Source organism: Nipponia nippon, unplaced genomic scaffold, assembly GCF_047370975.1.
Source record: "Nipponia nippon isolate SJK-2023a ecotype South Korea unplaced genomic scaffold, ASM4737097v1 scaffold_9, whole genome shotgun sequence".
NCBI classification, from domain to species: Eukaryota; Metazoa; Chordata; class Aves; order Pelecaniformes; family Threskiornithidae; genus Nipponia; species Nipponia nippon.
In genome coordinates, this window is record NW_028262413.1 from 28,683,457 (window position 1) to 28,710,417 (window position 26,961).

The following is a 26,961-nucleotide window of genomic DNA, read 5'->3' on the forward strand; positions in this document are numbered from 1 at the left end:
ATTCCCTGCGTGGAGAATTGCAGTAATGCCACGTAAAAGCCAGGTTATACTTTCAGGTTAGGTTTTGTTTTGTTTTGTTTTCAGAAACTAGATTAAAATTCTGATTTGCAGAAGTTTTCCTGTAAATCGCTTTCCCTTTAACATCTTTTACAAACTGGACTCCTGTTAGGTAATTTCCAAGTCGAGCATCTGTATGTTTGTTTTTAGAGCTGATTTCTAGCATCTCATTCACTAACATTGTTTCAGATTCTCAATTATTAACAGTTCAAGTTGCTGACAGTTCGGTGGGATCTGTGTCTCCTGTGAGGATTTTACTACTACTGATTAGAATGCTTTGAACACCGATTTGTGTGTTGTGGCACATTGTTTGGTAACCAGAGTGGAAATGAACCAGTTAATACTGGACATTAGAGAAGGAGAAGACAATCAGTCAGCATATTCTGGCTTACATTCTTGCCTAACTATCTTGTGATTCATGTTGAAAAACAAGTATAGCCTGAGATTCCATTGCATTAACTATGGTAAAGTTTCCAGATACAGTTCATCTGCAGATCCATTTTCATCTTTAAATAATACTTTGGAGCACGATTCCTTTTCTGGAGATAACTGCAGGGCATGCCATTAATGTTTCAGAGTATGCGTTGCTTAGTCCCTAAGACGAGGTATTTAAAAGAATAATTAGAGAAGAACTGCCTTCGTTGCTTTTAATGACAGTGTTTGTGTAATATGTTTTGGAATGATGTGAATAATTAATTTCATAAGTGTTTCACGTAGCTATTAAATGAGTTAATAGTTGCTAACAGTTTTAGTGGGGTTTATATTTCAGTTACCTTCACAAAGTATAGCAGTAAAGGAACTACAAGTAATTAGAAGTTGAACAAAATATCATATAATTCATATTAACTATATGGAAACCACTTTTTTGTGCCTCCTACTGATTTGTTTGGGTTTTTTTCCTGGTTTCATGTTTCCTACAGTCTATGGCAGAAGTCCTTGCTAAGAAAGAAGAGTTAGCAGATCGCCTGGAAAAGGCAAATGAAGAAGCCATTGCTAGTGCTATTGCAGAAGAAGAGCAATTAACTAGAGAGATTGAAGCAGAGGAAAACAATGACATTAATATTGAGACTGACAATGATAGCGATTTCTCTGTGAGTGTTCAATTTATTTTAAAGTGCCCAACTTCAAGCTGTATTTGATGTCAGCAGGCTATGAATGTAGAATTTCTTAGTGTTCATTTTTGCATTAATGTAACCTGTTTTACATGCAGATAAAGAAAACAGTGTCATGTAATAATTATACCATACTGTCTAAGGTATATTTAGTCTTACTAAACTTGGCAGCACAGTGCTGCTGAGTGGTACAAAGTCCTCTGATGTTGCAGTCATTGTCCTGCTGCCTATTTCTGTGTGCGAAACTGGGAGAGCTGGGACTTGTTATTTTCATTGCTACCACACAGGAGCTACTCTAGATGAAGCAGAAGTCTCCATTTCTGCTGTCAGAAACAGCAGGAACAGCCTCTGTCTTTGAGATGGCTAGTTTAGCTTGGAAACATTGCTGAATATCACTGAGTTGGCACTGTTTAATGCATGTACACCTGCACATTAAGGGTTATGTTTTTATTGTCTGGATCATATTAAATTTCAGGCTAGTATGGGCAACGGAAGCATATCTTTCTGCGGTATGTCTATGGACTGGAATGATGTTCTGGCAGATTATGAAGGTAAATTTTCATATTTTACTGGGCTTACGTTGAAATGACAGCAAAATTTTGAAAAACGCCCATTTTACTCATGGCTAGTTAAGGTTTCAGAAGATCCTCCTAAGAGCTAAATATTATTCCAATTTATGTTATTTTTTATGTTATTTCCTTAAGAAAGATGGACTTGTGTGTTCAAACTACCTCTGTGTCTCTTTGTTCTTCAGCTCTCTTCTCCTGTCTCTCTATTAGAATTTTAAAATTTATTATCCTGTTTTTATCTTAACATTTGGATAAAAGTGTAATAAAATCATTAAGCATTGAAAATGCACAGGGATTAGCGATGCCTCAGTCTGTGTTTGTGCCTTACTTAGGCTCAAGAGAACCCATTTGAGAGAGAACTTCAAGAGGAACTAAGCCTCGTTAATTGCACTTCTCCCAGAAAAGTGTGTTTAAATTATCTAAGTCTCTGTTTTCTTTATGTACAGCTCGTGAATCATGGCGCCAGAGTAATTCTTGGGGAGACAGAGTGGAAGAAGAGCCTGCACGTCCACCCGGGCATGGAATACACATGCATGAGAAACTGTCATCACCATCACGCAAAAGGTTTTAGAATTGTTACCTGTCTTGATCAGTCAGTGAAAACAAGCAACCAAACTCATGGCTGCATGACACTGTTCATAAATCTACTTTCTTTAAGTCTGTGGGTGAAATCAGTATATTGTTTTCATAATGAACTAGGTTCGTGCTGCATTGTCCAGTAAACAAAGATTTGAAGACTAGAAGAACAGTATTTACATTTATGGGAACTAATTGCCCTCCGGTGGCCTGTTTGTTTTCTCTTACTGAAAATGACATAGAAATGTTTGCAACACTGTCAGTTAATGTTGTCACACTTGCTTTTGCTCTGCTTTGTTTTTTATTAAAAGAACAATAGCAGAATCCAAAAAGAAACATGAAGAGAAACAAATGAAAGCTCAACAGCTGAGAGAAAAGTTACGTGAAGAAAAGACACTGAAGCTTCAAAAATTGATGGAGAGGGTAAGCTTTCTGTAATACAAAGGAGCCGGTCTGCTGTCTTTCAGAAAAGCTTTTTCCCACACAATCTAGAAACGTTAGAGATTAAAACTATCAGTGAAATGAAATTTTCCTCTGAGTCTGAGTTCACATAATTTTCACAGATGACTCGTGCATCACAGATACTAAAGAAAGCATTATTTCAAATTATGAACTTCTGTGAGAGTGTTGCTGACATACTATACTGACTCAGATTCAGGGAAGGCATGATAAAAGTAGAAATGTGTTGCATGTATCCAACATAAATGCTAAAACTCATCAAACTGAAGCAGTTAGCAAATCAGTGTAATTTGAAATAAATGTAATGCAGGCTTTGTGTAGGGCATCAGAGTGCTTTATTATTGTAAATAAAGCTTCAAATATTAGAAAATTCTAAGGAAAATTGAGGTCCTATTTTTAGTTACTGTATTAGTAATGAATTTGCTCGTTTTATGTAGGAGAAAGATGTACGGAAATGGAAGGAAGAATTATTAGATCAAAGACGCAGGATGATGGAGGAGAAATTACTCCATGCAGAATTTAAACGTGAAGTGCAGCTACAAGCAATTGTGAAAAAAGCACAAGAGGAAGAAGCTAAGGTAAGTTATTTTGTTTTAAATGGGAACTATTTAATAGTTATGCTTCTGTATGTTTTGTACCACAGAGTGCTTATGAGTAGGTTGTGAAGGATGGTGCAAGTTAAATATGAACACGTGTGAACTGTGAAGCGGACAAATGCTGATCTCTAAAACGGAGAATTTCTCTCTAACATGAATTTAAAATCAATTAGCTGTTATTGGACGACATGGTGGGTTGGACTGGAATAAAAACGGGTTGAAATAAAGAGCTGATAGTTGTCTTGCTGCTTTTGTTCCTCACAGAGTATGGCAGCATTTTTGGTGATAACTAGTCCTCCTGGAAGGAGCAAAAGATCTGATTATCAATACTCTGCTTTCCAGCATGTAGAGAAGTGGGGAGAGCTCATTGCTCTTCTCCTTTGTTAAACATCTGTTCTAGATCCAGCATTCTGTGTGCTTAAGCAACAGTTCTATTGCTGTGTTTTGTACCACTAATATTGTTAAACGGTTGGAAATAAACAGAAACCTACAGTTAGCACATGGCAATTATTCTAAAATAAGTATTTTGTTTAGTGCTCTTCTACTTTAATATGTAATTTCATAAGACGAGCACTAGATGAATGCTTTTTGGTTTACCTTATTCATATTGCTTTGATAAACATTGTTGTGGTTTAACCCCAGCTGGCAACTAAGTACCACACAGCCGCTCACTCATTCCCTGCTATGCCCCGGTGGGATGAGGGAGAGAATCGGAAGTGTAAAAGTGAGAAAACTCGTGGGCTGAGATAAAAACAGTTAAATAATCAAAAAAAAAGTTATAATAATAAGTTGTAAGGGAAAGGAAAATAACAAAGAGAGAGAAATAAAACCCAAGAAAGACGAGTGATGCAAATGAAAACAATTTCTCACCATCAACCAACCAATGCCCAGCCAGTCCCTGAGCAGCGGCCCTCCCCGCCAACCTCCCTCTCTAGTTTTATTGCTGAGCGTGATGTCATATGGTGTGGGATATCCCTTTGGTCAGGTGGGGTCAGCTGTCCCAGCCGTGTCCCCTCCCAACTTCTTGTGCACCCTCAGCCTCCTCGCTGGTGGGGTGGGGTGAGAAGCAGAAAAGGCCTTGACTCTGTGTAAGCACTGCTCAGAAATAACCAAAACATCCCTGTATTATCAACACCGTTTTCAGCACAAATCCAAAACATAGCCCCATACTAGCTACCATGAAGATGCTTAACTCTATCCTAGCCAAAACCAGCACAACATAAACCAGCACAACATAAGTGAAATATTTTGTTTTAAAGACTGTTTTTTCCCAAGTAAAGATACATGCATCTCCTTCAAACTAAAATATTACATTATATGTATCCCAGCTGTGACTGATACAGCTGTTAATCCATATTATTTAAGGTAAGCACAACAAAATTGATTTAGCTTTTTTACTTAGTCACCATTTCTGTCTCTTGGATTAAAATCGTTTCCAGATCAGTCTAACATACCTTCATTATTATTTCATTACACCAGTGTGACTTCTATAATCATATTAACTAAATCACAGTTGCCATAATTCCCCAGCTAAGCAGATGCTTCAAGTATTGTGTGTGTTTAAATGTGTAAGATATGCTGCCTCTTGAGGTTCTTGTGTTCTGGAAATAAAGGTTAATTGGGCCAGAAGGCTTTAGAGAAATAGCTGATGCGTAATATAGCTGAAGACCATGGTAACTGTTGCTGCCCAATTGGTTAGCTGAATTCCCAGTGCTTACTTGTTTACTGAACTGTGAAATCCATTCTGTAAATGGGCTCTAGTCAGTAAACAAAGCAACAAAAATATCCTACCACCCTTTATGTGATCTGTTGTTGTCTGTCCATGTATCTTCTCTTTACTCATTTCTTTTGTGGATTCAGACAGAGCATGAACTTTGAGTACAGCAAATGAATTTCTGTTTCCATCATAGATTTGAGTATGGTTTATAGCTGATAAATTTTTATGATCTTCCTCAATAACTTTGGTTCTAAAATTTTGATGTTGTTATATCAAAGTTAAGTTAAATAAGAGTTTGATTTTTTTTTTCCTATCCATATAAATTTCTAAAGCATTTGCATTTAAAAGCTAGAAGTTGACAAAAATTTTGTTTAGCAGCCTTGTAGTGAGGACAAAATATTGATTGCCTTCATGAACCTAAGTACTAGAAAAGCATATTCTTTGATATTTTTAGTATACACAGTAAAGTACTTTTAAGTTAGCCTTTTCATATTATTTTTTTATTGTTGTTGTGTATTGCACTGTCCTGTGGTTGAAAAAAAAAATGTTTGTGAAATAGGCTATACTGATCAGAAATATTAAGACAATGAGCTTGTTTGTTTTTTTTATTCATAGTATGTATAGTTTCACTTTTTTATTTAGTAAGTACCCATGTATTTAAAGTTAGATCAAAAGACCTTTTGGATTCTACTAGCACTTATGTATTTTACTGATTTATCCAGCTGGGGCTTAGCATTCCACATTTTGTGAATGAGAGAAGAGACTAATGAAGTCTCATGGCTGAGAAGACTGGGAAGATTTTCCTGGTATTTAGCCAAAGTTTCTTGTTTATCTGATACAATTCAATTCCTCTCTTTTATATTTCACGGGTTATCCTGGTTTTATTTAAAAAAAATTTAAAAAGCCAAAACCCAAAACAAACAAGCAAAAACAACAAAAAACCAAAGCCTTATTCTCCACTTGGTAGTTTTTCAACCCATTCTGTAGAAATGTCCCATCAGATTAATTATCAAATGGATAATTAACAAATGGATGGAATTCACTGAGAATGAAACTTATTTCAACTTCTCAGATGTGTTTTCTTACACTTTCTTATTATTTGCAGGTAAATGAAATTGCATTTATAAACACCTTAGAAGCTCAGAACAAACGTCATGATGTGTTGAATAAACTAAAAGAATATGAACAACGCTTAAATGAATTACAAGAAGAGCGTCAACGAAGACAAGAGGAAAAACAAGCACGTGATGAAGCAGTTCAGGTATAATATATCTGTAGTTGCAGGGGGACAATGAAATACAGATTTGTTTCATTTTGGCTCTGCAGTTTTTGTTGCTTTCTGTCTTACCTCCTTTGTTCAACTTCAGAAAAGTATTCTCTAATATGTTTCTCCTTTATAATGTTTCATCAGTAAGAGCAAGAAAGGTAAGTCTTAAAAGTTGCTACAGCAGAAGTATTACAGATGCTGGGTAGATGATTCATGCCTGTCTTAAGCTGCCTTTTTTTTTTTTTTTTTTTTAAAAAATCTTTGTTAGTCCATTATAAGAAAAGCCTTATGTTTTGGTAACACTTAAAACTTCAAGAGAGGAAACAAAAAAATATTTCTTATCTCATATGCCTACTGTCATAATTATCATACTTTTTACAGGATCAGTGAAAACCACAATGCAAATGTGTTTGTGTTCCTGGAATCCTCATGTGGGTTGGTTTTTTGTTTTTGTTTTTGTTTTTGGTTTTTTTTTGTTGGTTTATTTTAATACAACATTCCAGTACTAAGTTTTCCCAGCCTCATGCATCCACTTTTTTGACACTGTTCTCTATGTTAGAATCTGAAACATAAGTTTTCTTATGTAAACTCCTCCTTCCTCTCTATACATGCCTCCGATCACCACAACTGTAGATCACCTGTGAATCCAGCTTCTTAGTACTTAGCTTCAAGAGCTTAATACTTAACATTAGCAGCTGATTCTACCTCCTTGTTGAAAAATGGTGCATTTTACTGACTTCAGTGGCTCAGAAGCCATTTCTGAGACAGAAGGTACTCCAAAAGTGCTGGATAAAACTCTTTTTGAGAGAATATATTAATAAAAGTTTCTGGATTTCCAAGGGTTGATTGTGTTATCAGGGAAAAGTACCCTTCCAGATTGTTTATAAAAATCTGATCTCAGTGATCCTGTTTTTTTGTAGTTACTCATACTCCCTTATTCTAGAATGCAGCTTTTCTGGAGTCCCTTTCTGGGATTTTGGGTGTTTTTAACTTTCTTGTCTCTACCTTTTTTTTTTTTAGTCCTTTCCTGGGTTGCGTAGGTATTAGGCTGTTCTTAAGCTGGGAGTTGAACTAGAACAACCACTGCAGACAGACTTTCAGTATTAAATTCCACTTCATGACCACACTGTTCTCTCCATGTCTTTTCTGCCAGACCAAGGATCAAGCTGATGCTTCTTGTGCATGGAAAAAGCACAGCAAGTCGCTTAACATTTGAGCAAAGCCCTATAGTTTGAGGTATCCTGTAGCTTCCCCTGCTGTCCTCTACAAAACAATGTGCATTCCCCTCACAGGAGAGCTTTTCCTGCACTGTTATGGAGCTGGACCCACTCCCAGTATAACTTTTTTAGCAGTTAGTATAACTACAAACAAATAATTCCATTTCAATGAACTGAAACGAACCATGAGAGTTTTGGCCTATAAGTATGAATTCAACTTTATGCAAGAACTCCTCAAACACTGGAAGAATACAACACTATGAAACATAACTACTTTACATTTATTCTAACAGTGATGGACTTTTACTGTACATCATTTAAAATCACAAGGATTCTGAAAATGGTGTAAAATTCCAGTATCTATGGAAACTGGGCTGCTTCTGTTTATCTACCTGAACAATGTCAACCTCAAGTATTTCTCAGGTCCATTCAATAAAATCTACTTGCTTCCTCCTGACACCAAATTCTGCAGATTCACCTTTAAACCCTTCCTTCCATCAAGCTTACTTTAACTTCTGAATTACAGGATCTACTACAAATTTTTTTTCAGCTTTCACTTGCTTTTCCATTTAGTAGCACTGGTACCTAATTCAAAATGTACAAGCTATACTGGTTGGTTTTCAAGTGCCACCTTAAAGGTCTTTGTAAGGAATCTCCAGCAGAACTAGTATTTGTTTTAATGATGCACTGGGTATATTGTATAAGACAGTTTGCATTCTTGTTGATTTAATAGTACAGTTATAGTAAAGTATGCAATGTCTTGTCTTTATTTTCTTAAGAAGGAAATTAATGTATTCGTGCAATGCTGTTACTGAAACTTTATGCAAGAAAGACTATGGTTACTGTGAAAGCCACAGTTTTGATTATCCGTCACCAGGCTATATTGCCTGTGGAGATGAAGACAATTAACATCACATTCACTAATATAAAATGCTGTACGTGAAACAAAAAAAGTTTACTTATTTTTGTAGTTCTTTGTTTCTTCAATAAACTATAAGGTTAATGTTTTCTGCTTTTAATATGTCTACATTTTTGTAAAGCCAATATTTAAGAATGCAGAGCCTTCATCTAACCATGTAAAAATGTTCATCATTCCAGCAAGTTTTGGTCTGCGCTAATGAAATCTACTGTCTCCCAAAAGGAAGAAAATTTATTTGCTAGTACAGTGATGTGCTTTTACAGTGCTGGAGTTTGTGGCAAGGAGTATATTTTAAAAATGTATTTAAATACCTATTTTTCATTTATCCTGTCATACAAAACAGACTAATTTTTCAGCAAGATAAGGATTTGAAGAACACATTAAAAATCCATTTCTCCCCAGACTTTCAGCTAAACCAAATAATCACATTTCCTCTTAGTAAAACTCACCAACTTCATGTCTACTCATAAATGTCTTATTTAAATATAAGGTTTCAAACATGCTTTATTTTTACATTTGTGGCTGATAGAAGTATAGCCATTCTGTCAGAAAGGTTTACAATACCATGTATAGTTTCTCAATTAGTCAGAAAAAAGTAAAAATTGAGTAGTGAGAGAGGAATCATATATTCAGTGATCGTGCAAAAATAGTCAAAATCCATTTTGTTTTATAACATCATTCATATAGTTTCAGAATCATAATTTAAATATTAATATTCCATAGGAGCATATGTTATTTCTACATCACCTGTATCCTGTGGTATGTTTAAAATGTTTTCAAATACTCTCATTAATGAACTAGTTTGATAAGCTTTTGTAGTGGGTAGACTTTTTCAGGATGAGCAAAATATATGGCCAATTAATGTGTAGCTTAATGTAAGTACAGTTGTATGAACTCTTATGTTCAAGCTTCTGAACATACTCGTATTTGCGTATTATTCCTTTATCTGATAAAAACACAGTTCTTACTCCATCATGAAAGTAAGATAAAATTCTATAAGCAGATGTTGAAATACAGTTTCTGTTAATTCGTTTTTGTTTTTTTCCTAAAAGAAAAGTTAGAATTTACTTTTCTGTGACTAGGAGCGCAAAAGAGCACTAGAAGCAGAACGGCAAGCCCGAGTTGAGGAGCTGCTGATGAAGAGGAAAGAACAAGAAGCACGGATTGAACAGCAGAGGCAAGAGAAAGAAAAAGCACGGGAAGATGCTGCACGGGAGAGGGCCAGGTAACTTTATAATTATTTTGTTGGTTCCCTGCCCTTCACCATTATCCTTTCCAGCAACTGCAGCTTCTCTGTAACAACAACAGTACCTTCTTAGCTCTTCAGGCTTAGTATTTTAAAAAGTAACGTTAATAAATATTCTTGATGAATGGTTTGAAAGAAGAAATCAGGTGAGTAATCATAAATTCTGTCATAGATTTTTGTATTCCTTAGATACATGCACAATATAACATGCAAGGCTTTATTTTTATTATATTAATCTTAATTTTATTGCTAACAAGACCTTTTAATAATTTGCCTTTTTCATATTTTAGCTTAGTTTTCAAAGGAAGCAAGATTAATGTCCCCATGTTCCCCATTTCCTCCACTCTCCAGTAACTTTTGGATTTACTGGCATCAATTGGCACCTTTTTGTAGATGCCAGAGATAACATTTGTGAAGCACAAAGCCAGAAAATCGGGCTTCGTTAATTCTGCTGCCCACAGACTACTTAGTTTATGTTTTTGCCCATAATCAGAAGTTTGTAAAGGGGTTTTCATGCGGGCTCTTCTCTCTTTCTTTTGAGCCAAACATGCAGTGCACAGAGAATGAATGTTGTGTGGCGTTGCAGTATGTGAGAGAGATTTACTTTCAAGTCTGATGCAGGAAAACTGCTTTCTGCTATTGTTTAATTTGCCAAATTCTATTTGTATTCACCTCCTGTTATTCCCTCTTTCCCTACAGTTCTGCTGCCACAAGCATTCCATAAAACGTGAATTGAAGTTACATTTTTCCTTTGACAAGAAGTGTTCACTAATGGTTCTTCAAACATTTTTATTGTCACGGCTAGTTTTCTTCAAAGTTGTCATGAAGAGTTGTTTTTTTTTTTCTCTCCAAGTAAAATATTCAGAAATGTATTGATCACCTTCTTTCATCTTCCAAAGTCACGAGTAATTCTAGCTTGACATCATAAAGAGAGTCAGCTTTCAATTAGATGTTTAATGAATTGTGGATAGGATCTATGGCCTTGCCTAGGACTTCATGGACCTTTCCTCAATATATTGAGCCAAAGTCACAATGAGAGAGAGTGAGTTGGAAGGGATCTTTCAGTATCTTATTCTCATTCACTGGCACTTGAAGAAGATTAGAACTAACAGGGAGAATTTTGGTTATGCTGTTTTGGGAAGATAGACACTGCATGTGTAAGGCTTCTACATCTTTCTGAAATTTGAGGAAACCCTCCCAGTAAGCAAATGTGAGATAATTGTCCCATTGATATCTTTGCCTTCTGAGGTCTTCTACGGTTAGAACTTGTCTAAAGGCTCAAGGCATGTAATTCTTTGCTCTTTTTGTTCAATCAGTTTTGAATCTGCCACTTTCCTTCGTTGCACCATTTATTTCATTACGACATGTAAAGAACAGCAGTTTCCACTTGCCTTCTGTTAGTACTGTGTTTCAGCAAATTTCCTCTATTTTTGCTACTATAGCACTCGGTTTTCAGATGCTTTGTACTTGATATTGCAGTACCGTGCTTGCATTTGTTTTTCTTTGCCAGATGCTGATTATACAAGAGAGATATTTTTCTTTTCTTTTTTTTTTTTGATAATTTTGGGAAAGAGTAGGAAAGAATGTATGTGTGGTGCCCTACAATCTGGCGATTCTGTTATGTCAGAGTGGCCTCAGAGTCATTGCATCTCCTTAATAACTGTTCTGAGGTTTCTCTAACATAGTAGAATTAGAGGAGGATTCAAAGTGTCCTGGTTTAGAAGTTAAGGGAGAGCTGAGCTTGACAGGAAGCTGGCTGTACTGTCCCTTCTGTCTTGGACTTCGGTGTGTTTCGGTGGAACCTCGGGGTATCATTTGGTGTTTTATTTTGTTGGGGTTTTTTTCCTGCTGCTAGGATTTGACTCTTATCCTGAAGATTTAATACTTGCTGGAATGAGTAATTTTTGGGATATCTGCTTAAAGTTTCTTCATGTGCATCTGGTGGTGATTAAAGCGTCTCTCTGAAAGGAATAGTGTACTTAAAACTGACTTTAAAAGCCCCTCTGCCCTTATGGTACATTAACTTGATTCCGGTAAGGTTTTAGATGTAATTTCAGAGTATTTTATATTCCAGAGAGTTGAAATCCATAATATGGAAAATTTTGTTCTTGTCAATAGAAATCATAAAACTGTGTAATGTAACCTCATCATGTAAAAAGCATGCTTTTCAGAAGGACTTGTACAGGAACAATATTAGTGCTCTATAAATTGAAACTTTAGAATTTTGTTTCAAATATTATTAATCCAAAGTATGCAATGATATTAATTTGTCATAGTTTGTAGGATTAAACAAGTATTTAAAAATGCATACTGAAAGAAATAGCTAAAACAAGCTTTTGGGTTTAGGTCATGTGTTAGTTGTGATTTGTTTCAGCTCATGGTGTGAGTCAGGAGCTCTTTAAAACAAAAACAAAGACTGTAGTTCAGTCTTTCTTTATATACCTCGGGGGAGATAGCACATAAACTACCTAATGCTTCTCATCCATCATCTCTTCCTCACTCCCCCCTCCATGCCCATGGTAATTGGAAGAGTTCACTTATACATTCTGAAAGAACAATTGTGTGTAGTGTTTATCGTTAGACTTGCTTCCTCCCCCGTCTCCTTTCCTATCTGCTTTTATATATATTTTCTGTGGCATTTTGTTTTAAAATGTTACTTTATATGAGCCTTCTACTTTTACCGAAATGACTTTGTTTTCTCCGAGTTTTCTGTTTAAGAAAAACAAACAGAAAGCCACACAAAACAAAAACCACTGCAGTTTGAATAATATTCTTCATGTTATCCTTTCTAGTTTTGTCACTCAAACTGCTTTAATTTTAGAGTGCCTTTTAGAAAGATGGCTAATGGCTTTGAATGACTTCTTCATTGCTCAGTTTTACTCAAAGCTTTCGTTACTTCTTTTGGCCCTTCACAGCTGCCAGACTTCCCAGAGAAGTGTTTCTCTCCCATCCCAATTCTTTTTGTACAAACAGCATGGGTAGCTGACTTTCTTCCTTTTTAGGGTTTAATAGCTCCCTTGGCTTACTGATCACTAGTAAGTTGTTCTGATGAAACTGTTACCTGCATGTTTCTGCTTAATAGTTGTAGTAACAGGTCAGGTTATACCTCTTCTTCTTAGAAAAAAAAAAAATCTTAATCTCTTCAATAGCATCATGCTTAGGGGATTTACAGGCTTCTACTGACATCTGCATGCAAGACATCTGTGCTTTGGCACTTTGCTGGGGAGGGGAAGGAGAGTTGCTAAAAGTGAAGAGGACAACTGCAGTTTGAGGCATGATTCAGTTTTTGGAAGGGCAGACATTGGTAGGGCAGACAGGTTCAGTGAGCAAAATAGGTCCTGACTGCAGTTATGTACTTCCATTGATCATCATTTTTATAAAACGCACGGCCCTCATTGCAGCATGATTTTTCTTCGATTTACCATTGTACTCCTCCCCTTTGGTTCACTGACTATAGCCATTGGCTGAAGAATCCTGATGGTGGCAGGGTATCATGGTCATCACTATTTTGTAGCATCGTGTTGACTATCATTGCTCTGGTTTAGACTAAGGTATAATCCAGGTTCTGCTACAAAGGTTCAAGTGTCTGCCTTCATTAAATCATGGAAATTACAGCATCTGTCTCTCTCTTAACTAAGTGGCTTTTTGTTGTCTGTCTTTTCTGCTGAGCCATCTTCAGCTCCATTTTTTTTGAGGTCCTTGTTCTCCATTTCAAACATAATGTAAAGCATGCACAATATTGACTAATTTATTACAAGTTTTCCCTATGTTTATTATCTTTTGGTTAGAGATCGAGAAGAGAGGTTGGCAGCTCTTACTGCAGCTCAACAAGAAGCCATGGAAGAACTACAGAAGAAGATTCAACTGAAGGTATAAAAGGATACTTTAGTTGAAAAATACATCAACAGTATAGAATTTCCTCAAAATTATTTTCTGTATGTATATCTTATTTGGTGAAGATGTTACAGTGCACTGTACAAGTGTCCTGAATTACATCATTTTAGAAGAGATTTTTATTTAGACTTTTGCATTAAGAGGAGGACCTTTCTGTGTAACATACACTATGTAGTTTGGAAAGAACAGGACTGAGCTCTATGGAACTCATTAATTTCAAAGCTGCGAACATGAGAACAAGAAAGCCAGTACTTTCTGAGAGAAGTCAAAGTAATTTTGAATTAAATCGTGAGGAAAATCAATATGTAAAAACTCTCACACTGTTTAATGAAGACAGTTCACCAAACAGTCACACAAGGTGCTGTCTAAAGGTATTGAAATTGATGCCGTCAAGTGTGGCATGCTATTTCCTTTTGTTTCATGAAGGGCTCCAGTTATTTCATAAAAGAGGCATAAGGATCAAGCCCCTTGTAGTTCACCTGTTCAGCTGAATTGACTGTCCAGTGGAGAACCAACGTATCAGAAGTTTTGAAGAGATACCCACTATTTTTGAAGAGATGTAAAGGCTTCTAAAATGATAAATTATATTTTTAAGGTTCTGAGGTGGAACTATGTATTAAAGTGTCAATTAATGATAAATTATGTAAATTTTTATTGTAGGATGGCTTATGTATATGTACAAGTAATTTTTCATTTCAGTGTTATTCTTTGCTCTGATCCCAGTCTGAAGCACCATAGCTACATTTACTTGTACTGTAAAATGCAGTTTTGTTATTAAATACAGGTTCATACCCCAGCCTCTGATTTTAAACAGTAGTTGAGAGTTTGTTCCATTCTCATGAGGGTTAGGTATGAAAACCCTCCGAAAGAATCCCATGAACTGTGCCCACTACTGTGGATAAATAAAAAGTAATTTATTTTACTTTAATTTGTACTTTATGATTTCATATGTCAGTGAAAACAGCATTACATAAGTTACATATTTGTAGAACTGAAAGTTGAACTTGTGTTCTGTACTAGAGTGTTTCATTAAGAACAAAACCGGAACTGAGATGTTAAATGTAACAAAAAAATTTACAGAAGAATTTGCAACAGATTATTAATTGATAATCACCTATAAAACAAAAATAGTGCTGATTGATTTTCAAGTCATAGCATAACGTTAAAATGTCTGTGATGTGTGGTGACTCCTAATGCCTTTCAGAAGTAAAAAATAGTTTCTGTTTAACAGAAGTTCATCCTAACTGTATGATATTTGGTAATTCCCAATATTTCGTTGCACAGTTTAATTCCATTCACTGTAATTCAATGTTTTTTTTCTTTGTTGCTTTGATTATTTTCCATTCAGCATGATGAAAGTATTAGAAGGCACATGGAACAAATTGAACAAAGGAAAGAGAAAGCAGCTGAATTAAGTAGTGGAAGACATGCTAATACTGATTATGCACCAAAACTTACACCATACGAACGAAAAAAACAGTGCTCATTATGCAATGTAATGGTAAGTTGGATAGAGGGAATACTGTCAGAATTGCAAGGCCAACTTAGGCCTTGAAGCTACAAATTATGCTTCATTCACAGATGAGAGTACTGCACGTCTACTGTGTCCCTGCTCTGCTCTTGTAAAGTGCACCTTATTTTGGATTCTTCTGTCTATAGATCAGGTGGTTTAGGGAAGATTTGAAAGAACTGTAGAGTTGTAGATAGAATGGAGAGTGTGGACAGTACTCAGTTATTAGCTATCTCTTCTAAGAAAAGCAAGAATTCAGGAGCATCAAATGAAGGTAGTTAAAAGCTAGAGTTAAAGTAAAGAATGTGGTTCTTTACATAGCAGGTAGCTGAGCTGTGAACATGTTATGAGATCCTGTGGATATTTGAATTTAATGTGAGTTCAGGGGATGATTGGACAAGTTTCGTTGGATTGAAATTCACTGAAGCTCACTAGATACAGAGAAACGACATCAAGCTCAAGAAGTTCTTGAACTGAGTTTGGTTGGAGGCTTAAAAGTGTTGAAGGGAAGAATTAGTGTTCGCTTTGTTTCTTCTTTTACTTTTCATTAGGTATCTTATTTTTTGGTCACTGTTGGAAGCGAAGTACTTTGCTAGGCAGACCTCCAATCTCAACAGGGTATCTCTTCTTGTGTCCACCGTTCCATATGTCCCAGGAATGGTGGAGAAGAGGAAGCCATACAGTCACTGAGTAGGAAGCAGGGAGATCTGTTCTTTTTGATAACTGGGTTTACTGATTTGCAAAGGCTAAGCATTATTGAATAAAGCCTTATATCCTACTAAGCATTATTTTTCTTTAATTGCTGAATTAAACAAGATTGCATGGGATCAGTTCAGGCAGTGCTGGAACAGAAACTCGGGTTCAGCAGACCGGAGGCTTGTATATTCACTGATCATGTGTTTCAGAATGAAAGTCCAATATAGGAAGTTGGATTGAAGTCAAAATGATATGAGAAGCCAAGATTTTTTTTTAATCTCTTATTGTATTGCTGGCTAGCAAATCATTATGTAATTTACTCTTAAGTGCAGCATAAAAGATGTTTACGTAAATTAGGTTGAGGAATAAAGTACAAATTGGCATATATTATATTTAAAATACTGTTATTTATAAATTATGGAATTATTGAGAAAAAAATTACTATTAAGTCATTGTCATTACAGATTTCATCAGAAGTATACCTTTTCAGCCACATTAAAGGGAAAAAACACCAACAAGCTGTGAGAGAAAACAGTAGTATACAAGGACGAGAGCTTTCAGATGAAGAAGTGGTAAGTTTTGTAATATTTTTTTCTATATTACTTGTAGTTTTAAATGCCATCCAGCTGAGTAGCCTAAGAAAGTCTTGAAAATTCTTATGAAGGAATTGAACAAGAATATTTGTGTTAGCATGGGAATAACAGTGCCTTTTTGAATATAGGCTACCAATGAAAAGGAACAAAAGAAACAGTGGATTCAAATACCTCAAGCAATTGCCATTTGAAATAGTTTGTGTGTAAAATGTGACTAATTGTTTTTCTATTAATCCAAAGTTGGTTTTCATCTCACTGTATTTATCTTTTCATCATAAAAATCTGCAGGTGTCTGTATTTTGCTTTGCTGTTTTTGTTCCTTCCTGTTGCTTTACATACCTTAGCCCTTTTTTAGGTTATCAGATGTGCTATCCTATGCATCAAGGCCAATAACGCTGAAAATTGTAGTGCTAAATTACTTTAAAATGTAAGACTGGAAATGCTTTGCAAGTATTAGCATTGCTAGAAAGAACAATAATTAGTTTTTCAGTAGCTTCTTTAGAACAATTGTCACTTAGGGTGATTTTTAGGAAGCATAGAGGACATTTTATACTAACTCAAGAAACTATGCTGTTTTGAAGAAAAGACTTCTGAATAGTTGTCTGATTTAATTTCTCGTTGCTGCTGCCTAAATTGAACTACAGTATTAAGTCAAGGTCTTTTCTGAGAGACACATTATAACAATAATGTGTAAAGACTTTGAGTTCTCTCTTATCCAAAAAAATTGTGAGTGCCCATGTATTATACCTGTCAGATGTCAGGAAGAAATACTGTACAAGCCAGTTCCCCAGAGCTGATTCAGATTTGACTTTGTCTTTGGCAACCTGTTTCCAGCCAAGCTGATTAAAATGATACTGCTCAGTGCTTCTGATTTTTGGCTGTCTCCTTCTTTCCTTCACAGTTCTTGTTACTATTTTTATTTGTTGAAATCTTCTCTTTGTTTACAGCTTCTTACATCCAGTAGTAACATCTTTTCTTTCCTTTTTAAAAAGCTTTGGAGAGTTAAAGTCTCTGAGGTACTGAAATCCACAGAGGTGGTTATCACTGGAAAAACAGAAAAATAAAATTGCAGAGATAGTCTGGAGGAATAAATTTTTGCTGAGTTGCAGTTTGCCTACCCCTTCCTAACTGTAACAAAAGTATATAAACTATCTTTTCAGTTTCTTTTTTTTCTCTTTTACAGTGGTTAGTGGGAGTTGTGTGGTTTTGGATTTGGTTTTAGATGCCAGGTTTACCTAACTGGGTGTATGGGAGAAGGCTTCATACTGCATCTGTTTTCCTATAAATATAAGCTGTGAGATTTTCCAGAATCTTTCATGGTGGTACATGTACCAAAGTGTAGGCAATCTATAATACTGAAATTTTCTTCTGTCTATCTAGCCTTTGCTTGTATCTGTCTAGCCCCTGATACTTGAACTATGGTTCTTGCTGGGCAACTCTCTCAGATGAATATGGAGGAAAGCAGTGAGCTGGATTTTCTTTTGACTGGGTATTACACACTATTCACAACATGTAATTTGACAGCTTAACAATTCCAGCTTCCAGAAAAAGGGATCACATTGTAATAGCTGCATTTGTGCCCAGTTGGTGAAAAAGAAGTTCCACTAGAGGGCACAGATACCTTGATTTTTGTGGCGTCCAACATCATATGCTTAAATCTAGTGTTTTTCAGCAAAACATTTCAATGTGAACTGAAGATCAAGATTAAGGTTAAATGTATGGGATTTCTTGAATGCATACTTAGTGCAAGAGCAAAAGGAGAGAACAGTTTTAACTGAATGAACAGCTTGATGATTGCAACAGCAGATTTAAATATCCTTAATCAAAATGATGCATAGTATTTGGCATACTGACAACATATGGATACTTCATTGTTAGATATTTAATATATTATTTATAGCTATATTTTAATTACTCTGAGTATAGAAGTCTGAGCTATACTACTGTAATCTGAAATTTGCTTGGCCTGAGGCCCTCTCTGTTTTGTTTGTGCTTTTTTTTTTTTTTCTTTCCCAAAGAGCAGTAATAAGATATACATGCTAGAGATACAGTCACTGTAAAGTAGAAAAGCAATTTTATTTATCAGAGCAATCTGCTTTGTGTACCTCTTTATTCAGCATGCATAGTTAATGCCAAACTTTGCCTCCCCACAACTAAAGCATTCAGTAACTTCACTAAAGTTTTGAAATACTTGAGAAAAAATTTCCAAAGTATTATATAGAAGTAAAACCGTATTCCAGGGAAGCATTAAAATATTCGTAGTTACTTATTCATCACTGTTTTCAATTTTTTAGTCAGTCAAGGTATCTGTAGTGAGAACACACTTGCACTACTTAAAATTATTACTTGTCATCTGTGATGTCTTTAGATTATATACGTCTTGTCTGTGACCCTTCTTCTTTGACATAAAAAATTTTATTTATATCACCTTTGACCTAATAAAATTTCACCTTTAACCTTATGCACTTGACACCTCAGATAACTTACTCTTGATCTTTGACTCATTTTGTGTTGAGCTTGTTGAGTATAATAGGTAGCTGCCTAGAAAGAAAGCTTTTTTTTTAATTGTAATCTGACCATGGAATTTCTTTATTATTACTTGAGACATCACTGAAGGACTTGAAATATGTTTATTTTGACCATATTGGTATCACAGAAGTAAGGTTTAAGTATCTTCTTAAGACTTTGGAAACTGATTTAAGTAAGTGATTATATAATATGTCTTCATACAGTAAGGATTTTTGTTGGTTGATTTGACTGTAAGCAAAAAGTTAAAAGCTGTACTGAATGATCATTGACGTTAATTTCTCTGGGCCAGGTGGATGCTAGTAGTTGATCTTGCCAGATATAAAAAGAAACTGTTATATTCTAGGGTTTTTTCCTTTGCTATAGCATCTATAGGTTCTGTAATTTCACAAACATTTTCGGAGATAAAAGTAGACTTCATGTTCAGGCAGTCTTTCGTTGTTCTGGAATTAAGCATATATTGTGCTTAATTCCAGCATATATTGTGCAAGAGCTGACAGCTAGTATTAGATCATCAGTAAGATGAATTCACTTGTAGATGCGATATATTTGGTGAAACTCAGAAAGAACAGAGTTTTGTTATCTACGAAGATACTAAAAATGAAAGAGCATGAAGTTATTTCTAAGATTGTATGACAGCTTCATTTCATCTCAGCTTTTGGGGTTTTCTTCATTTGGGTATTTATTATTGTCCAGCTGAAAAGGATATAGATTTCTCTTAAAGCAAAAACCTATTGGTTTTGAAGCAGTGGTTATCATGTGAAAGCAAATTAAGTTCTATTCACATTTTTTGCTTCCTTTTTAACTTTTCTTTTGTCCAGTCCCTTACAAATACATTCATTCATGTAGATGGCAAAACTCTTTCGGCAGGATAGGCTTCAGGCTAAAAGCTGTCTTTCCTTCATTATGTTCCTGAAACTTGCAATGTTATCACTGTCCCACATCATTTCGCCATTATCTTCAGTGCAGTCACAATGTTCTGTCTACATTTTCTCTCTGCTTAAATGCATGTCGTCTTCCATCAAACTTAGAGCTTTACCTTCTTTTTACATTGCTATTTTCTATGCTATTGATTTCCTGTCCCCTCTCAATATTCATATTACTTTCAGTTCAGCAAAAGATGTAAACAATGTATGCAATTTGGTTTCATTGACTTCACTGGAATCAATTAGTATGTTTGAAGTTATGACTAATTGTTTTGCTGAATCAAAGCCCGCGTGACACAAAAGGCTTTTGACGCAAAGGCCATCGCTGAAAAGGTGCCTGCTGAAAGCCATAGGACAACGCGTGGTGATCTCATTAGACTGGGGAGTCACTGCAAGCACCTTGGAGACGTTTGCTCCCACCTGTAGCTCCTAGATTAGTTATTCATTTTTATGCCCCTCTGCTTTCCCTTTTTTCTTTGCCTTTCTTGTCTATCCTAGTTTGCTTTGAGAAGTACACATAACATGAGTAATCCTTATAGCTTGCTTCCTTGGAACCACTGTCCTGTCATTTAAATACCATGGTTTAAAGGCACTTCTAGAGTATAAATCATGTAATTTCATGCAGTCTATGAATGCTTCTAATAAGTGAAAAGTACTTCTAAAACTCATGTGAAATCAATAACTTGGCAGGGGTTTGGTTAATTTAGAATAGGTGCATGCTAGAATTTTATATATTCCAAAGCAGGATGGAGGAATATTAATGAACCTTTGTTTGCATATATGAAAAATGTGCTTTTTTTTAATCAGGGAAGAAAACTCTCTATTGTCATGATATAAATGAAACACAGAACTTCTTAGACGTATATTTAGATCAAATGAAAATATAATCCCATGATGGAGCAAAGAGATTGTTGTTGTCTGAAGACTGACAGCATTAAAATGTGAGGATTTATAGAAAGACATGGTTGGTTGAGCCCACCCACATTCCTTTTAAAAAAAAACAAAACAGATAGTCAGTGAATAAAGCTTACTCTATAGTGTGGGTTGTCAAGTTGGCTGGGGTTGCAGTGCAAGCCTTTTCTGGCATAGGTTTGTCTAGATCGTAGCAGGGTCTGATTTACAACGTGCATAACGGCGCTGGCAAGTTCCCCTGGTACAGACACTGTTACACTGGCAGGACTGCACTTCTGCCAGGATGTGGTGAGCGGCTGCCTGAGAAAGCGGAGTTGTGCTGGTACAAGTTCTGTTCCAGCCATGTAAAGTTTATAGCTAGCACAACACACAAGCAAAGTTGATGTTCATATAAGTTTGAATTTCTAAAAGCTTTTTAGGGGTGAGGGGTTGTTTTTCTTTAAGAAATTGAGCTGTTTTCTCAAAGTTGTGTGCTGTTTCCATTATTTCTTACAGAGGAAATTACTGAGGGAGAGAGATGTGGGAATGTTTTCATGCCTGACCTTTGCTCTTTTTCTTCTATATTTACAAGGAGCTTTCTTGTCTTAGAGACATGGTGATGCCTGGACTTTGCTTTTTTTTTTTTCTAATTCACTGTGTTTGCATTAAAATTAATTTATATATAGCTATTGTTTTATTGCTTCAGTCTTAGCAGTATTGGGAAAAATGCTTTTATGTTTTCCCTTTTGAAACAGTGTTTTCAAGTTCTTTTCTTTAAATGAAGAATAGTATCCTATGAACTCCTTTGGTAACCTATCTAAACGATATGATTAAGCAAAATGGAAAATAGTAACACTAAAGATGAACAGTTTTTTCATTTCATCTAACAGAGGAGTTTGAGGTATTTTATACCTGTGGGTATGTAGTCTTTAAAAAATTGTTATGCAAGATTAATAGGATTTTTTTTTCTTGAACATTCATGTGTATGTTACATGTCTACTTGTATTGTGGTGCCAAGTGTGTTTTTAGCTGTCTTTCTTTATTCTGAGTTTCACTCTAAGTAATGAAAGTCCGTAGTTACTCCTTCAGTTTTAAGCTCTTCTCTGGTGTTTGACTATTCAAGGCTCTGGACTAAGGCTTTCATGCGAGTCTGATTTTTTTTTTTCGACTATGAACTCTGCCTGCCTAACGTTTCCAGCCTTGGTCTTGTTCTCGTGTATGCTTGCACTCCAGTCTCTTTTGAACATTTGAATGATCAGTTATGATCATTACAGTACAAGGAGATGATCTTGGCTCAGCTCTGGTGGTATATAATACTTCAAGTCCTTTCTGGGTAATACAGTGGTGCATACAGTTTGGTCATATTTTGAACAATATTCCTGTTTTTTTATCCACAGAGTTATAAAATACAGACTTCATTGTAAATTCATTTTTTTTCTTGGTGTCTGATTATAGTTTTCCAACAGTGGCCCATTTTTCTTCTCTGTTGCTCAGTGGAAGCAATCTGTAAATCACCTACAAACAAGAACTCCCCATCCCAATAAAGTCTCATGTTCCATTTGAGTTTGCTTTACCCAATTTTTTTTTCCTGAGGAAGGGAGGATTTTTTGAGAGGGGGATTGTGTGTTGCTAGAGGAATGGAAGTAGGCCAAGCATGTGTGGTCCATTTTTGTTTATGGATGTTTCATATCTGTTGGATACCTGTGGTCCTTCCAGCACAGGAACTCTGGCCTTGTAATTCTGCTGTGAATACATTTGTTGTAGAAGAAGCTGTCATGAATGATCATGTAATTATAAAGTTTAATCCATGATGCAGTCTGCAGAAGGTCTCTCAGTACTCTATACATCAATTCTATTTTTTTGTACTTTGTGCACCAATAGCTTCTTACCTTTAATATATTATAAAGTGTTGTTTTTCTTGGCAAAAATGTACGTGATTAATTGTTTATTGGCTGTGTCTTTAATTGTAATAGATCATTGCCAACAGCTGCACCCTTCCTCCTTTTGGCTTGGATATCTTGAGTATTCACAGCCAGTAAGAAAAACTACTGCTGGCAGGAACAACTGCACTCTCATTTCCACCTTTCTCTTGCTTGCCCTTGCATCCAGATGATATTGTCAGTGCCTTCCAGCTTTCTTCCCTGATCTGCAGTGATGCTTTCCATGTCCAGTATGCAGAATTCTCATTCTTGTGGAAGAAAGAGCTGTACTTTGCCTTCTGTTCCCACATTTTGGAGTGACAAGTGGGAAAGGGAATGATATTAAAAATCCCAAGAAATACCTGAACCTACTATTCAGAATATTATTTGCTGTTTATCTTAGTGGCAGGCTGTTGTATAATTGAATTTATGGACAAGGAAGGTGACTAAAAGTGTGGTCGGTATTAACAGTAAAAATAGTATTTAGTTTGGACACGCTAAAAAGCAGTATTAGTCCCTCATTTAAAACAATTAATTAAATTCAAGAAGCAAAGGAAAAAATGCTTTTACAATGAAAGGTCAGTCCTCAGTTGTGAATGAAAAACAGAAGTTTTTAAATGCTTTACACTCATTTCCTAAAGTACATTCTAGCGTAGAAATGTAATTAAAATCTTGATTTTGAGAAAATAATATTTGAATATCCATTGCTTTACTTTTATATCCTGTTTCTTCACATATGAAGCACTTACAATAACGCTTATTAATAGTAACAGGTAAATACCTTCCTTATTTTGAATCTTGTCCATATTTTGGAGTGGATCATCACTTGTGGTGTTATAACAGTATTCGATCACAAACATTTGATCTCTTTATGATTAAGCATTAATGCCTGTTTGTGTTTCAAGCTGTCATTGATTATAATGTTGAAAATTGAATTTTGCATTTGATATAACTCAATAGTCTGCTTCAGCATCTGTTTTCCATATTAAATATTGTCCTAGGCTATGAAGAAAAAAGTAAAATACTGAGGAGTTTTGTTGAACTGTAATAAAATCATGAACAAATATTCCTGTGGTAACATGATTTAGCATTGAACCTTAAAAACCTCTTCAAAATTTGGCAAATACATCCCTTAAGTGATTATATACAAGTAAGAAACCGTTATTCCTGACATTGGTAATAAATATCAAAAACATTTTTTAATTATTTTCTGCAGTTACAGGATATTGTTTATTTTGAAACAGGTAAAGATGTTAATCCAAAAGATATATGTAGGCTTCAGAATAGTTACCTATTGATTTGCTAGAATATATTCTTTATGTACCTTACGTTTATACGAAATACTCAGTTTGCTATTAATTTTTTTTAAATGGTAAATGAATGACAGCAATTATTATGCAATATAAGCTACTACAAGTATTTCTTTATAATCTTACTCATGTTTATTATTTTAATGCTGATATGAGAGGGCAAGTAAAAACAAGTGTTTGGAAGTTCTGAAGATGGAATTTAGATAAATCGCTAGAGTCAGATATTTTTCAAGTTGCCTTGGTCTGCAGAATTGGGTTAGAAAACTTATAATACCTTTTCTTTCCAAACTTGGGGATTCAATGTTGGAAAGAATGCAAAAATAATAAGAATAACCAGTCTTACAGTATTCTGGCACTTCTGCTTCAGTTCTGGCCAAAATCCAGAAATACAGAAGGGAATGAAAATGAAAAATAATAGAGGGGAAAAAAAAATCCCAAACAAAACTTATAAACTTTTCAGATTCCAAGAAGGTCATTTTGGCTCAGTTTTTTGGGTGAAGGACCAATAGCCGGAAGTGTTTTCCAGTGATAAGAATTGGTTAGTTTATACATAATGGAAATATAGCTAATTAGGCACTGTGTCACACTCTGTGTAAAATGGACCATACATTGGAAGGGTCAGGCCTTTACATGCCTGTTGCTAGATGCTAGGATTTCACTCGAGTGCTGCTTTGTGGTAGCACAGGACCCTCCAGAGCTTATAGAAAGCAGCAGAAAGTACTTGATATACTAGGTGATGATCCTGGCCACTCCTGCCAGCAACTGACTGGCTTCAGACTGGAGGATTTTCAGAGCCTTCCTTCCCTGGCTGTTACCGCTACGTATTAGGAGGAATATTGTGCTTCGTGAGAGCCAGCAAGGAGCAACGTGCGCACAGGAGAACAGAGGGTCTTAAGTTATGACTGCCCTACAGCAGCATATGCCAGGCTGTGATTTGCTTCTTGCTTGAGCAAATACAGATGCTTTACTGCAATATTGTCCTCCCTATGCAATTTTTCCCCAGGCAGAATTCATAAAAAGGCAATGCTTACTTAAAAAGAAAGGAAAGGGAAATAAGTATTTGTGTTATGCTCACTCCTAATTTAGAATGAGGAAATGTTGTTAGGAAGAATTCTGTTTGCCACACTTCACATCACAATTTAATAATGTTACTATAAATATTTGCTGAGTAGTGAAATGAATAGTAGCTTATATGTAACACAGAGAGCCAAAAATGTCATAGTCAAAGAGATTGGGTAGGAAAATAATTTTGCAGTTGTGCTCTGGTTTGATAAATACTTATGGTATCCAGCATGTCGTCTGTCAAGGTCTGATATAAGGATGTTGTTGCTGTAATCAGGGCACGAAATGGGGAGAGCTAGACAAGAGTATTGGTCTTGTGAATGGGTATTGTATGAAGAGGGTGTCAATTAGGAAATCTGTTCTCCAGCTGGTGTATTTTATATAGATTACCGAGGTTCAGAATCGAGTTTATGGTATGGTTTTCCTCATCCAAACCAAAGTGGACCGTACTCAACTGTATAATGCTTCTGCATTTTGTAGTATTTGCTGTGCTTTTCATGGAAAAATTTTGGAATTGTGTTTGTTCTGGAGTCTGAAAAATTTACTTTATTTTGGAGAATAGTGATAGTAATGCTGTAATCCTTGTAATATAAACATGTCATATAAGAAAAAAGGGTGTAATTCAGTGTATAGAGAAAAACTTGGTTATAAGGAGTGCTTAGTCAACTAAAATTACCAACTTCAACATATGAAATAAACTGGTTAGTTTTTCTGTTTCAGGTAGTTGAATGGTACTAGGCAGTAACCAGCAAGAATGTGACTTCATGGGTGACCTTATTAGTTTTAGCTATAATGGTTTTGGCAACTCGGGTTTCTGGTGTAGTTTGTAGATGAGGCCCATCTGTTGCATTTGGGAAACTTCAGGATTCTCAGTGACTGAAGGTCAGAACAGCTGAGGATGGAGGAAGAAGAGAGGAAAAGCAAAGACATTTTTTGTGAATAATCTGATTTCTATCTTGTCTGCTTTGTTGTGGCTGCAGTTTTACATGTGCATTTAATGTCAGTTCATATCACCTTGCTTGTGAATGAAGTACTGAAACTTGTACAGGAAATTTATTTCAGTTGTTCTAAAAATCTCTTCAGTGTTACATAAAAATTATTAGAGGTCTATATGGCTTGATTTTTAAAGATTTCAAATGACAAGATGTGTCTATACAGAATGCCATTAAATATCAAATTGTATATATTTACCAAGTTACTTTTATGTTTCATAAGCTTTTTCAGCAAGAGACAGTCTCCCTCTGAGAAACAGGTCCAGTATACCTTGTGATTGTTAAAAACAACCTTTAGTTTTGGTGAATGCATGTAAATAACCCTGGAGAGAAAGAGCAAGATTATTTCTACTCTAATGCATCACTGAGCCATCACCATCTGAGAATATATAGAGGAATATATACAGATGATCATGAAGAAATATATCAGCATTCAATTCTTGTTTCTGTATTTTGCGGCTGTATATCACAGTGTAGTACAGACTAACTGCTCTTTGTTGCACAGATTCTGCCATCTTCATGAAAGTTGATACCTTATTTTGTGACATACTTGATCTCAGCTGTGCAACTTAAAAGATGAGTTATCAAGTATGAAAAATGATGGCAGAAATCTGATACATAACGACCATCACAGCTGGTGCTATTTTAATCCTGAGATAAAGTGTTGTGTTAGTAATTTCGCTGGGTTTGTCCTACATAAGTCTTTTGTCCTACATAAGTCTTAAAAACAAAGCTTTTGACAAATTGTGCAGCTAAAATTGAGATCACTAGTATAGAAACTGAAGCTGCAATGAGCATTTTTGGTAGGTGTGAATACAGATCTCGATATCAGAAGCTTTCATTAGAAAAGAGCCTTTACTTAGTAATGCCTTGCATTTATAATGGCCTGAAGTCTCCGAAGATCTGA

The 26,961-nt window shown here is 35.5% G+C and overlaps 1 protein-coding gene across 2 annotated transcripts in view; it reads left to right on the plus strand.

Annotated features, from left to right (window-relative positions):
• Positions 1-26,961, plus strand: part of SCAPER (S-phase cyclin A associated protein in the ER) — a 168,592-nt gene that overhangs the window by 45,269 nt on the left and 96,362 nt on the right. For both annotated transcript variants that reach the window (XM_087744780.1, XM_087744781.1), the window contains exons 11-20: positions 978-1,148; positions 1,645-1,720; positions 2,185-2,302; positions 2,626-2,737; positions 3,211-3,351; positions 6,192-6,347; positions 9,572-9,714; positions 13,524-13,605; positions 14,978-15,130; positions 16,300-16,407. In XM_087744780.1, the coding sequence (XP_087600906.1) occupies positions 978-1,148; positions 1,645-1,720; positions 2,185-2,302; positions 2,626-2,737; positions 3,211-3,351; positions 6,192-6,347; positions 9,572-9,714; positions 13,524-13,605; positions 14,978-15,130; positions 16,300-16,407 (1,260 nt within the window). The remainder of the gene's footprint in view (positions 1-977; positions 1,149-1,644; positions 1,721-2,184; positions 2,303-2,625; positions 2,738-3,210; positions 3,352-6,191; positions 6,348-9,571; positions 9,715-13,523; positions 13,606-14,977; positions 15,131-16,299; positions 16,408-26,961) is intronic.